Below are 14,189 nucleotides of genomic sequence, written 5' to 3'. Positions count from 1 at the left end.
TGAGTCGTAGCTGGGCGCCGCGGACAGACGCCGAATGGCGCCGCCGGTGAGCGTATGCTCATAGAAAACTATCACTGCGTCCCAATTCGCCTACTTATACTACGCCCTAAAAGTATGTACTCTTTTTGTGAAGAAAAAGTACATACTTTTGAGTATGTAGCAGAATAGTAGGCGAGCTTTGGGACATACTACTTCGTCATAACTGCTTTTTTAACGGACGCTCTGTTGCTTAGTTACCTGAATCCTCTCACTGTTTAAACTGCCCTGTCAATCATCACAGTTAACATTATCTACATTTCGTTTAATTTAATTTCCTACCGTATTAGAGAGAAATGAAGAGGCACGTTCTTTCAGGAGTCTTTCATGCCGAGAACTCTGCTCGTGTTTGCATAATTATGCATTTAAACGTTAATGACCAAACATATCATTATAAAAGTTCACAATGTTGCTGCACATGAAATATAACGAGGATAACATTTAAAAATATATATTTTTTATCAGGTTACACACTGATTATTTATCACTCAAACTCCTTTCTCTACCTGTCCGTTGGTCGCGCATATCCTCCATGTTTGTAGTTTTTTAACACTTTTTATGTGTGTTTGTAGTTCTAATCGAATCCTCCGTTCACCGCGCAATGTGTTGTGGGCAATATTAGCCGTTAGAGTGTGCATTGATCCGCACTTCGAATTCTGAAGTCAAGTAGTAGACCATCCGGGAATCTTTGGAATACTTTTTTGAACATACTACGATTTGGGACATACTAATTCTATTTTCGAATACTATTTAGGACGGATAGTATGCGAATTGGGACGCAGCATATGTGTTCGAATTTTAAAGACGTGGCGCGACGCGACGCGGCGCTGCGCTGCGCGTTCGGTGTGCGACCCCCTTTAGAGTGTGCATTGATCCGCACTTCGAATTCTGAGGTTAAGTAGTAGACCATCCGGGAATCTTTGGAATACTTTTTCAAACATACTACGATTTGGGACATACTAATTCTATTTTCGAATACTATTTAGGACGGATAGTATGCGAATTGGGACGCAGCATGTGTCTCATTTCCCCTGAGCCCATTGAGTTTTAACAGACACCTAAAGGGTGCTGTGAGGAGGCAATTCCTTTGTGGCATGTGATTGGATAGACTGGTTATGATCAGCTGTGATTGGTTCATGCAATAAATTCCGCCTCTTGTGTTTGCGCCACTGATCTATAATAGAGAACTGGATTGCTCATGACGTCATAAAAGTGAAGCCACCGCGCCGCCATATTAGTATTCCCTACTATTCGCATACATTCCATTGAATGAATAGGAGATCATACGATTTCATTGAGAAAACATCACATAACAAGTCAGCGTTTTTATATCTGAAGTCTCACTGTGCATTTTTACAACGCAAACGTCCTAAGCATGTAAACGGTTATTTGTTTATTGTCGGGAATTCCCTCTGCTTATTAAAAATGTACGTTCATAAAGCCTACATTACAGTCATGTACATCAGATAAGCATAAACATCGGGCGTTCAACATATGTTTACAAAAGAAAATGTGCTCATAAATCTGAATAATCACTGTTTATGTCATTTTGTTGTATTTATTCGTACAGTAGGCTAACTGCATGTTTCAACAATACTTTTGTTATTAATTCGTTTATTGTATGTTATATTATTATATATTCATTAATAACATTATTAATTTTGAAGCAGGTAATGATTTGTTCGTTAAATTAATAATTAATTCAACATATATACGCAGCATTTTACTCACATGGAAACAGTAATGTTAGTAAATCATTACAGAATTTGGTGATTTGAAGAGACTGAAATAGATGCTGCTCATGAAAAAAAAACGCACCATACCGCGCTGACTACTTAAAGACATTAAGCTTTATTTCAAAGATTTTAATTTATAGTACAAGAGCAATATTGTACAATCGAAACAATTTCAGGTAGGCTACTAATACCATATACACGGTTTTGTTTATAATTTCCTGCATAATTGGGTACATAAATATATTTTCGTTTTGGTTCAGTTAACTCACCTGTGTCTGCAAGTGCGCGGCTGACACACCCACCTAAACGATTTCAATATATATCGCTTATCCAGCCCGAAAAGACCATAAACATTCCAGATAACATCTTAAGTATAATTTATTTACATACACATATCCTCAAAACTAATGATGTGTGAATGAAACGCTTCAAATCGGGTGATTTTAGGTCAGTGGTTTACATGCGAATTCAATGGCGCACTCTGCCGGTAGGGAATAGTAAGATGGCGGATCGAACACTTCCGGTGGCTTCACTGCCTAACGGCATTTTATAATGGCGTTAAATGGAAGACTAAATTAAACACACACTTAAAATAAGACTTGAAATGGCGTGAAAACAGGATCTGGGAGTTTTTAGTGAGTAATCAGCTTGTTGAAATTTAAGGAAAATCTCATTGTCTGTGACCAATATTTACAGAGCTTTGATGACTGGTGATCCGAAAAATTAAAAAATAGACACTGAATTGATGGGATTTATACTTGACTTTAATTAATAGAATACTGATTACATTATTAATGTCAAAATACAAAATAGAATTGATTTCTCTCTCTTTCTGATTGTGTAAGTAATGTTTAATTAACCAAGAAAATGTGACGGGCACATGAATTTACATTTGATAAAAAAAATTTAAAAAAATTGTAGGATGTGTTTACAGAGGGTTTGCACTTACGTCACTGTTTGGTTAGTTACTCAGATGAGCGGCCAAATTGGAGATTCTCAGATGTAAACAACAGCATCGATTGCAAGGTTAATGTATATCATGTAAATCATATAGAGAAGGACTTAGTAAGCAGGAAAAGGTGCAATAATTTGACAAACTAAAGTTAATAGCTGGTAAAGATACGTACAAGCAGTATTTATTAAGATATTAACCTAACATTTCACCTACCTGACTGAAAATAATAAGAACAAACACGAATGTTGTCAAGATTTTTGCCCTGGAAATCCTGGTTCAGTTTGGCCAACCACAAACGCCTTTTGTTCCTAAAACAGTTTTTTGCACTCTTCTCCTTGATTCGTTATAACTGTTGGTAGTCTATAGTACTCCAAATGTTTTTTCCCGGTCCAACCAATTAGTACAACCCAAAACATTACAATAACTGACCTTTTTAGCAGCAGAGATCTGTTCAGTTCAGTGGCATTGTTTATGTTCAGATATTCAGCCTTAGTGCAGATGCATTTTGACCTTTTTGACCTCCACCTTTGTAAGTGTGATTGACAGACGTCCTTGAAATAAATGTTGAGTGTGGAGTACTGGTTAGTCCAAATACTGTAGTAACAGCTGTTTGTACTGTATGTCACGGTCACAAATCCCCCTGAGGGTACAATGACAAGTCCCTCTAACTGCTTTTGAAGCAGCCGATTCTAAAATAGTCTGACACTCACCTCATTCCCTTGAAACCCTAGAAGACCAATGAATTTATTAAGCAAACAGCAAAAATGTGAGCAGGAGTTTTGATGGCTGTCCATGCTCGTCCTGTTAGGATGAACATGCTGTATCATATGAAGCTTTGGGAGCAGTGTTTATTGTTATTCTGGCCTTATGACTTGGAAAGTGATGCCACGGTGAGGACATGCCTGAAATGGACACATGCTATGTTGGAGGAGGAGCTCCGTACACAGACAAGCGTATTATCACAGTTCTGTCGTCCAACCAAATGACCCTGAGGCTGACACTCTCATTCATACATGTACTCCACAATAGCTAATCCCTAAGTCCAATTCTGTGTCTATTTTTATACACATTGTAGCCAGAAAAAGACGGGTACTAATCAACTAATAGGATTGGGAGCGAAATGAACATTTTATAACGTATTCCGTGTAAGCCAAAGAGAGGGAGGAGAGTTTGCACTATAAAGGCGGACAAGACAAACTGGGGAACACACTAGGAAATTTACAACATCGGCTACAGAACGGTGCTCACGTGCAACAGTGCAGAGGACACCAGGTAAGATCTGGACTATCATCACACTGGAAAACACACAGTTAGACTTTGAGGTACAGCTGTTGATTTTGATTCAGTTGATATGAGATTTCTGCATTTCTGGCTGTTATACACATAGAATTTCTACCTTACTAGAGCAGTACCCTTAAAAGGACATCTTTTTACCCTTTTTACCCCTAATAGGTGCATATTAATACCGTAAGAGTATGCATTACTACTCTAATGTAATAATATATACCTATTAGGGCTAAAAAAAAGTTACAAAGATGTCCTTTTAAGGGTACTGCTCCAGTGACAAGCTGTTGTACCCCAAAACAATTTTGACCGCTTTTTTATTGTGTAAGAAATGTGTCATAGTATTTGTACACACTAAGAAAAAAAGGTACAAAAGCTGTCACTAGGGTCCTACCCTTTCAAAAGGTACACATCTGTATGTTATTTACTCCTAAAGGATGCAATTTAGTTCCTAAAATGCACATATTAGTGGTACATTTAGTACCTTTTGAAAGTGCACTGCACCAGTGACAGCTTTTGTACCTTTTTCTGAGAATGTACTTAAATACAAAGATAACAAGATGCTAGAGACAGAGGAGCATCAGTTGTTTGCACATTCAGTGTTTGCTTTCCACATATTCCTTGATGCTATCTGATTTAACCCTGTAACCTGAAGGAATGAGGCCGTCAAGAATATTCATAGTCGATCATGAGAACAATTGTCATCTGAATATGACATGCACTTGAGAAAATATTGTGATTATTGTTTTGTTATAATTTCTGTAGCAAAATCAATATTTGTTTTATTTTATTACTTTTAAACCACACAAGCAAATCCATTTAACTACACACACACAATAAGTCAGTATTATATTTCATGTGATTTATTTCAACTAATTTACACATAAATAGTAATTAATTCATCTTATTTGTTGGGATGCTCCTACTTAGACTTTTGAAAGATTTAATTATTATTTGGAATTTTTATGTTGAAATATATCCAAATATTTTAAAGGAATTTAACTTGACTTCTGTTAAACTCATTTCTGCCCATTCATTTTCCACCTATGTGACAAAGTTGACTTAACACTTTTCAAACATAGTACTTCAATATTCATTACATTGCATTTTCTTAAAAATCTCATTGTTTTGGCTCTTCCAAGGTTTGAAATAGTTGGCCTCATCCACAGAGACACATTAGAAACAGATAAGAGCTAATCCTGAGTGCGGCTTCTGTGGAGGATTATGAAGCAGTCTGTCGTTATGCTAATCTTCTCTTCCCTGATTAGCCCTAATGGCTTGAAATCTCAGCAGGACAACATATAAACATGAATGGGTTTCCAAACACTGTTCGCAATTCAGGGAAAGATGTTGGTATTTTTAATGTCGCTAAATCAAACGACTGTCCTCTACTGGCACATTTTACAAAACAATCTTTTCACTTTTCATTTCAGAACGCTTCAGCTGACTTTCCATAACCATGGCAAAGTAAGTGCATGTTCAACTATTCCAACATTTTATAAACACTTTAAATATGCGACATAAAGGCATTTAAACATAAAAAGTGTTTACGGCCATCATTTCTCTGTATCCTACACACCATTCTATATTTTATTAATTTTTATGACACCTCTCTAGATTAAGCAGCCTACACCCTGTTCACTACTAGCATTAAATCTGAAGTCTTTTTGTTCTTCAATCCTAGTGGATTACCAGATTATAAGAAATCCCTTTTAGAGTGGATTGACAGGATTACCACAAGAGTTTTAAAGTTACAGTGCACAGTTTAGCATATGCAGATGACTAATCACCCCAAACAGACTAACATATTAAAAGCAACAGATGTTGAACTCTCATAATGATTATTAAAGATTATAATATCAAGACATCATGTCGTTTCTACAGGGTTTACAAGAAGACTAGTGGCAATGGTTCGGTAAGCCTACACTTGCCATTACTTGTCATCTGCTTCATATGCACATGCTCTCAACCAGGATTGCCAGATCTGAGTATCAAAACTAACCCAAAACTAGCCCATTGACCCTATCCCAAACATCAAAACATGCCACTCCAGTACCTAAAAATTTTAAAGTAGCCCCATTCTGTGGGAAAAGTGCAGATTTGGCAACCCTGCTTTCAACATATTTATAAGACATAAGCATACATGATAATCATCTTAGTAAACTTTTATTACAGTTATGCCTTTATTTGGGGAAAAGAGACTTTGTGGACCACGTGGAACATGTTGACCTAGTTGGTATGTTCTAGGCTACTTAATGTTAAAATAATTATTATTCCTTAAGTTTGTAGGGAGTTTTTACTTTTTTAATTAAATGTATATACAGTTGAGGTCAAATGTTTACATACACCTTGCAGAATCTGCAAAAATACAAAATACATGTTATTTTTTTTATTTAGGACTGAACTGAATGAGATATTTCACATAAAAAGACATTTACATATAGTCCACAAGAGTAATTAACTCTTTTATTTTTATAAATAAAAGAGTAATTTATAAAAAATGACCCTGTTCAAAAGTTTACATACACCTGATTCTTTATACTCTGTTGTTATCTGAATCATCCACATTTATTTTTAATTTTTTCCTGAATAGTTGTTGTCCCTTGTTTGTCCTGAACAGTTAAACTGCCTGCTGTTCTTCAGAAAAAATCCTTCAGGTCATACAAATTTTGTATTTTTAGCATTTTTTTTTTTTTTTTTTTTTGTATTTAAACCCTTTCCAACAATGACTGTGTGATTTTGAGATCCATCCTTTCACACTGAGTCTGAGGGACTCATATGCAAAATATTACAGAAAGTTCAAATTCACACTGATGCTCCAGGAGGAAACACTATGCATTAAGAGCCAGGGACTGAAAACTTTTTGAATTTGAAGATCCGGAAAAATGTAAAGGCAGTACTAAATGAAAAAAAAAAAGATATTTATACAAAATAAGAAATATGTACACTTCTTCGTTCTGTTCAAAAGTTTTCACTCCTAGCTCGTGTTTCCTTCTGGAGCATCAGTGAGTGTTTGTACCTTCTGTAATAGTTTCATATGAGTCCCTCAGTTGTCCTCAGTGTGAAAAGATGGATCTCAAAAGCATACAGTCATTGATGGAAAGGGTTCAAATACACAAAAAATGCTGAAAAACCAAAGAACAGTAGGTAGTTTAACTATTCAGGACAATCAAGGGACTCACTAACAACTATCACTAAACAAAAAAAAAAACACACACAGCTGTGGATCATTAAGGTAACAACACAGTATTAGGAAAAATTGTATAAAAAACTTTTGAACCGGGTCACTTTTATAAATTCAACTATTATTATCTCTTGTGGACAATATGTAAACATCTTTTATGCAGAATATATTATTCAGGTCAGTACTAAATAAAAAATTACACACATTTTGTACAATCCCTTTTATTTTGGTAAAGTTGTTAAAATTCTGCAGATTTTTCAAGGTGTATGTAAACTTTTAAACTCAACTATATATACACACTACACTTTCCTAATTCAAAAGACTTGTAATTTTCCTCAGATGGGGTGCTCAAGATTGATCCTTCAGCTCTTAATGGAAGAAAAGGTATAATTTAATGTAATACATTGCCGTTATGAAAATTTGTAATTTATTTAATTAATTTAGACACTTCATCTAAATTGATTAATTTTTTTTAGTGTGGGTACAGCTTGCGTGTGCCTTCCGCTATGGACGAGAGGATCTGGATGTGATTGGAGTTTCCTTCAGAAAAGACATCTGGATAAAGCGCATGCAGATATATCCCGTTCAAGGAACCAAGCCCCCAAACTCACCAATGCAGGATGCGCTTTTGAAGAAAGCTGGAGACCAAGGACATGCCTTCACTTTTGGTGTAAATTCACAATTACACATTAAGCATTGAAAAACAATGTTGTTGAAAACAATGCAGGATGTCCTTCATTTGTGTCCCACCTGTTTGTTCTGTTTCAGATCCCAATACATCTCCCATGCTCAGTGTCCCTTCAACCAGCACCAGAGGATGCCGGGAAGGTACAGTAGCAGAAATACATGCATGTACGCAAATGCACTCACAAACAATATGTGTTTCTCTAATATGCAATGTTTACTTTTACAGCCTTGCGGGGTTGACTATGAAGTCAAGGCCTATATTGCAAATGAAGAAGACGAGGTAGATGATAAAGTTGACAAGAAGTATGTACTGCTCCATTTCAACTTAAAGATTCTCTATGATCAAATGAATACATTTTTTAATTTTGATTCCAATATTTCTACAATAATAGGGACACGTGCCGTTTGATTATTCGTAAAATCCAGTATGCACCAAATGAGCTAGCAGCCGGACCCAAAACTGATGTCAACAAACAGTTTATCACTGCAGACAAACCAATTCACCTGGAGGCCTCCATGGAGAAAGAGGTACAGTGTTTTAAATGCCTGTTGTAGATAATTTATTAATTGTTTTCATCATATGCAGTTCTGTGTTTCTTTACTCACTGTTGATTTCTCACCCTTCAGCTCTACTATCACGGAGATCCCATTCCTATCAAAGTGAAAGTGAATAATGAGACCAATAAAGTAGTGAAGAAAATCAAAATCAGTGGTAAGTATTTTTATTATCCCCAAAAATACTATAGAAATGCTTATAGAATTTGTAATGGTTATAATGGGAGTTGTATTGGATTTAAAGGGATTGAAAGTTCACCCAAAAATGAAAAAATACTCTTGATTTACTCACTCTTAAGCCATTCTAGGTTAATATGACTTTCTAATGCAATTGGAGTTGGAAAACAATGATTTAAAAACAATGTCCTGGCTCTTCTAAACTTTGTAATGGCAGTGAATGGGTGTTGAGATTTCCAATAAGTCCAATAAAGTGCATCCATCTATCATACAAAGTGCTCCACATGGCTCCAATGGGTTAATAAAGGTCTTTGAAGTAAATCGATGCATTTGTGTAAGAAAAATATCCATATTTAAAACTTTATAAACTATAATCTCTAGCTAACGCTAACTTTTAAACACACTTTCAAGGGAGAGTGGTGTTTCAGTGGATGACATTGAGTTAGAACCAAGTTTTTTTTTTACAGCAAAGGAAAACCAGTTTCCTCTTGTCTTACATTGAATTCCCAAATACTTTTCTTTACAAATCCTTGTTTTGTACTTCTAATTCATGACTGGTATTTTGTTTTTCTCTCTCCTCTGCGCTTCCGCATTCATCTCTTCCGCGGAAACTTTCCACTTTAACAGAAACTAAAGATTACGGTTTTAAATATAGGTATTTTTTCCATTTTTCATCAATTTGCTTTCAGAAGGCCTTTATTAATCCCCTGGAGCCATGTGGAATACTTTTTATGATAGATGGATGCACTATTTGGACTTAATAATCTCAGCACCCATTCGCTGTCATTATAAAGCTTGGAAGAGCCAGGAAATGTTTTAACCCTTGAGCGTCAAAAAAAAAGTTGCACATAGGTGCAAAATGGGCAAAAATGTCCATGTACAAAAACTGTCATAAAAATATGGTTTATTAATATTTTCTTCCACCTTCCACTGATGTCGATATTTTTAACCAGCATCTGTTCTATCCATAGATACCAAACATTCATTAATTTTCAGAATTGTAACCCTTTAAATGCTGGTTTGTTTACATAATGCCACAGGTGTTTTTTTTTTTTATGAAAAATGAAAAATAGTAGTTAATTTCCATATACTAAATGCTGAGCAGAATTTTTTTTTTCTTTGCTTATTAGATTCTTGGGTGTGTCAGTGAAGAAGAACAACATTAATTTTGAGGCAATTATAATTTTTATATAGTGTTAGATTAAAAAAAAACAATCTAGTAAAAATGGTAAAAAGGTCAAATTTAAAGCCTTACCGATAGAATGAATGCCTATTAGCAAATATTGCATCATTTTATAGTCAAATGGCCTCTGGGTTAAAAAATTGCAGTTTTAATGGGTTTCAATGTGAACATTTTTGTCCTTAAGGTCCTGAGTGTGAGGTTTTTTGTTTTTTTATGGAGGGTAAAATAGATTTTTTTTTAAGGAAATGAGGCAACATTTATGCAGTTGGCATTAACATAGGAACACTTATAACAAAAAACAAAACTAAATTGTCCATAAGGTCGCACAAGGGTTAATATAACTCAAGATTGTTTTCGTCTTAAAGAAACTCATATATAGCTAGGATGGCTTGAGGGTGAGTAAATCGTGGAATTATCATTTTTGGGTGAATTATCCCTTTTATTAAAACTTTAATAGTCTCCTTGGGTCTCTATTGATAATTCGATACCTTACTTCTACTGGTGGCATGTTAAGACTACTAATTCCTAACGGAATATAGTCCAAAACATACTTTTGGACAGGATTGCCAGGTCTATGTAGCAAAACCAGCCCAAAGTTAAAGTGGTAAATTAATGGCTTACAGTAAATAGATTGTAATGTTTGTGTTGGCATTTGTAGTGGAAACCATTAGAAATTCTGTGATGGTTTCTATTGCTTTTGGAAGCAAGATGATGGCGCCCATCTGATTTCTGCTTAAGGCAAACTTTATGTAGCCTAACATGTTTCTGTATTAGTGCAGCCCAACACTTACCTCATGACTTGACACTATTTAGCCAAACCAAATGTATCTCGGTATCGTTATATATCCAGTTTTCTTGGTATGTTGAATAAGAGTGTGTGGTGGACAGATAGTTTGGTGGAAACGTGTTTGTTTTGGTTTGAGATACGGTGGTCCCATGTGACATCTAGTGGTTAAAATCGTATATTTACGATTTAAGAATGATCCAGTCTTTACGTAGAAGTACGTTTCCCAGAATGAGCCAGAATAAACTTTAGTTTATGTGTTTCAGTTCACCAAATTACAGATGTACTGCTTTACTCATCGGACAAATACGACAAATGTGTCCTGAGTGAAGAATTTGGGTGAGTGCAAAAAATTGACAGAAAATGCTTGTATTATTTTTGTAGCAAATTTAATAAATAAGGCTAAACGGATCAGTTAAATAATACAACAATTTTTCAAATGTTTGTTTCATACATTTTCGATTGTTCTTGAGAGGTAAACAAACACCTTTTTTGTAACAGGGACCAAATTAATGCAAACTCCACCTTTGAGAAGGAATATAGAGTCACTCCTCTGCTTGCCAATAACAAAGAGAAACGTGGGCTTTCACTGGATGGCAGACTGAAAGATGAAGACACCAACTTGGCTTCTTCAACAATGTCAGTTAATCTTTATTACTTGATTGAATATATACTTAAATATGTAGTTGGAAACTAGTAGGTTTTCAGATTTTAATGAACATAGTCCAAATAACATCTCTGTAGTTTTATACATTATAAAAAATGTGACCCTGAAACACAAAATCAGTCATAAGGGTCAATTTTTTGAAAGTGGGATTTATACATCTTCTTCTTTTAGGTTTCGTAACGTTATACATGTTTTATCCGACACGTTCTTAGCTGCAGCTGTAACTAGCAGAGCTGGCAACCCGGAGGACGAAACTCTACTGACTTCGTGATTGGTAGATAGCTGGAGGGTGGAGCCTCAGACCAAAACACAAAATGACAACAATAACATCAGTCGTGGGCTGCAACTTTCACTTTTAAATGCCAAATCCTGGCTGGACCACTGTTGTCAGTGATATAAGTATTTGAAATGAACATGATTTCTTAATGTCTAGTGACATGTCAGGGACATTTTGATTAACTGAAATAAATTTCTTACATACGGTTCCTTTAAGACTGGTTTTGTAGTCCAGGGTCACTAATATCAAACTACAGGCAGATAAACAATGTGACTTATATGAATCTCTCTATCTTTCTGCAGTCTGCTACCCAACATGGATAAACAAATGCAAGGCCTCGTTGTTTCCTACAAAATTAAGGTTACCCTCATGATGGGAGGTGGACTCTTGGGAAGCCTAACATTAAGGTTTGCATCTTTATATTAACTTGTCTCAGTGAAGAGTCATAGAGGACAGCATTTTTCTTCCTTCTTTCTTTCATTATTTTTCTACTGATAATGGCCAAACACAACTACCTAACAAGGAACGGTTTGCTTTGTTACCTTGTCATTAAACAACAATGAAAATAAATCCAGCAGCACACAGTGTGATGTGGTTTACCATTGTGAGCAGTGAAAGTACTCAATACATGTTTATCTTCTGTACAGTGATATTACCGCTGAACTCCCTCTGGTTCTGATGTCACCCAAACCAGCAGGTGAGGTTTCTGTTGTTTTTTTTTATTATTATTAAATCTAAAATGAAGTGGCCTTGTGTTTGTGTGTAAGGTTCTAATGATAGTTCTGTATATGTAACTACAGTGCCTTGCAAAAGTATTCACACCCCTTCATTTTTTTTCACATTTTGTTTTGTTGCAGCATTATGTTAAACTGCTTTAAATTAGTTTTCCCCACATCAATTTACACTCGATACACCATAATAATGACAAAGCAAAAACCAGATTTGCAAATTTTACAAATGTATTAAAAATAAAACACTGAAATAAGTATTCATACCCTTAACTCAGTACATAGTTGAAGCACCTTTACAGCCTCAAGTCTTTTTGGGTATGATGCACATCTACATTTGGCAGTTATCTGCCATTCTTTGCCTCACCTTTTCACCTCTCAAGCTCTGTCAGCTTGGATGGGGGCTGGCAGACATTTTCTAGAGTCCTAGTTGTTCCAATCAACTTCCATTATGGATAATGGAGGCTACATGCTTCTGTGAACCTTCAATTTTTTCTGAACTCTTCCCTAGATCATTGCCTTAATGCAAGTCTGTCACTGAGCTCTACAAACAGTTATCTTGACCTCAGGACTTGGTTTTTGCTCTGATATGCATTTTCAGCTGTTAAGCCTTTTCTGAGAGGTGTGTGCCTTTCTAAATCATACTCATTCAAATGAATTTGCCACAGTTTAACTCCACTCGAAGTGTAGTAACATCTAGAAGCAATATAAATGCTCCTGAGCTAAATTTCGAGTGTCCCAGAAAAGGATGAATGAATACTTATGCAACGGGATCTTTTCAGTTTTTTATTTTTAATAAATTTGCAAAGTTGTTACAAACCTGTTTTGTGCTTTGTAATTATGGTGTATGAGATGTAGATTGATGTGAAAAAAAGGGGTATGAATACTTTTGCAAGGCACTGTATAACTTATTTTACATTTCAAATAATACACATTATACTTTATTTATAAAGTGGCACTGCTGAAACATTCTAAAGAGAATAATTTTTCTTGTCTTCTAACCGCATCCTTGTGCATTATCAAATTGAGCAGAAGTGTAAGTACCAACGTAAACATCTTTCATATGTTCCCATGAGAAAGAAAGAATGTTTAACTTTCAGGCTTTAATAAAAATGTAACTTTTTTCCATTTTTTGAAATCCAGGACTGATATCAACCTTGTAGAATAGATTCTACAACCAGTGATGGAGAGGAGCAAGTCAGAAAAGGAGAGACACTCAGGAATAGATGCAAATTTCAAACAACCTCATTTCATGAGCCATAGACTGTAGATGCTTCCTTGTTGCAAATATCTGTGTAAAAGTAATTAGCTGTATATTGTGAAACATTTGGCTAAAGGCCTTGTACACTAAGGTGAACTCAATGACATTGAAATCAAGTGTTGGTCTGATGCTGATGTCATGTTTATTTCTTCTGCCTTTATCATGGGATCTCAGATTAAAAATGTTTTAGTTTATTTTTGTATTGTGAATGTAAAATATCAAAGAGTAATGAACAACTTACTTTAAATGTATTATTATGATTATATTAAGTTGTATTTTGTGTGGTGGTCTGTGGTGATGGTGGAAATTAATAAACACTGGACTGTTATTTGGAGCAATAGCAAAGTCTTTCTACATCCTTCATCATGACTTAATACAGATTCAGGGAGCAGTGACAGAGTTTAATATTATTATTATTTATTATCCTAAAAGTCTGCAAAATGTTAATTATTTTACTAAAATAAGAAGGATCAAACAAAATGCATGTTATTTTTTTATTTAGTACTGACCTGAATAAGGTATTTATTCATAAAAGACGTTTACATATAATCAATAAGAGAAAATAATAGTTTAATATATAAAAATGACTCCGTTCAAAAGATTACATACACTTGTTTAGTGATAGTTGTTCATGAGTCCCTTGTTTGTCCTGAAGAGTTAAACTGCCCGCTGTTC

The 14,189-nt window shown here is 35.1% G+C and overlaps 1 protein-coding gene across 1 annotated transcript; it reads left to right on the top strand.

Annotated features, from left to right (window-relative positions):
• The first annotated feature begins 3,909 nt into the window (after window positions 1-3,909).
• On the top strand, window positions 3,910-13,848 carry arr3b (arrestin 3b, retinal (X-arrestin)). The gene is made up of 14 exons (XM_073820681.1): window positions 3,910-3,999; window positions 5,445-5,478; window positions 5,896-5,926; window positions 6,187-6,247; window positions 7,535-7,579; window positions 7,672-7,865; window positions 7,964-8,023; window positions 8,109-8,185; window positions 8,275-8,410; window positions 8,510-8,594; window positions 10,848-10,920; window positions 11,083-11,220; window positions 11,828-11,932; window positions 12,173-13,848. The coding sequence occupies exons 2-14, from the start codon at window positions 5,471-5,473 to the stop codon at window positions 12,255-12,257; spliced, it is 1,098 nt and encodes a 365-aa protein (XP_073676782.1). The 5' UTR covers window positions 3,910-3,999; window positions 5,445-5,470; the 3' UTR covers window positions 12,258-13,848.
• Window positions 13,849-14,189: the final 341 nt, after the last annotated feature.

This window comes from Garra rufa, chromosome 16 (assembly GCF_049309525.1).
Source record: "Garra rufa chromosome 16, GarRuf1.0, whole genome shotgun sequence".
NCBI classification, from domain to species: domain Eukaryota; kingdom Metazoa; phylum Chordata; class Actinopteri; order Cypriniformes; family Cyprinidae; genus Garra; species Garra rufa.
The sequence above is the reverse complement of the archived record's forward strand: the minus strand, read 5'-3'. Positions and strand labels throughout refer to the sequence as shown.

What these genes read in the sequence shown, in the direction of transcription:
- arr3b (XM_073820681.1), top strand. An exon ending in GGAACATGTTGACCTAGTTG is followed by an intron (nt 6,248 to 7,534) that starts GTATGTTCTAGG and finishes AATTTTCCTCAG; the next exon opens with ATGGGGTGCTCAAGATTGAT. An exon ending in GAAGAAAATCAAAATCAGTG is followed by an intron (nt 8,595 to 10,847) that starts GTAAGTATTTTT and finishes TATGTGTTTCAG; the next exon opens with TTCACCAAATTACAGATGTA.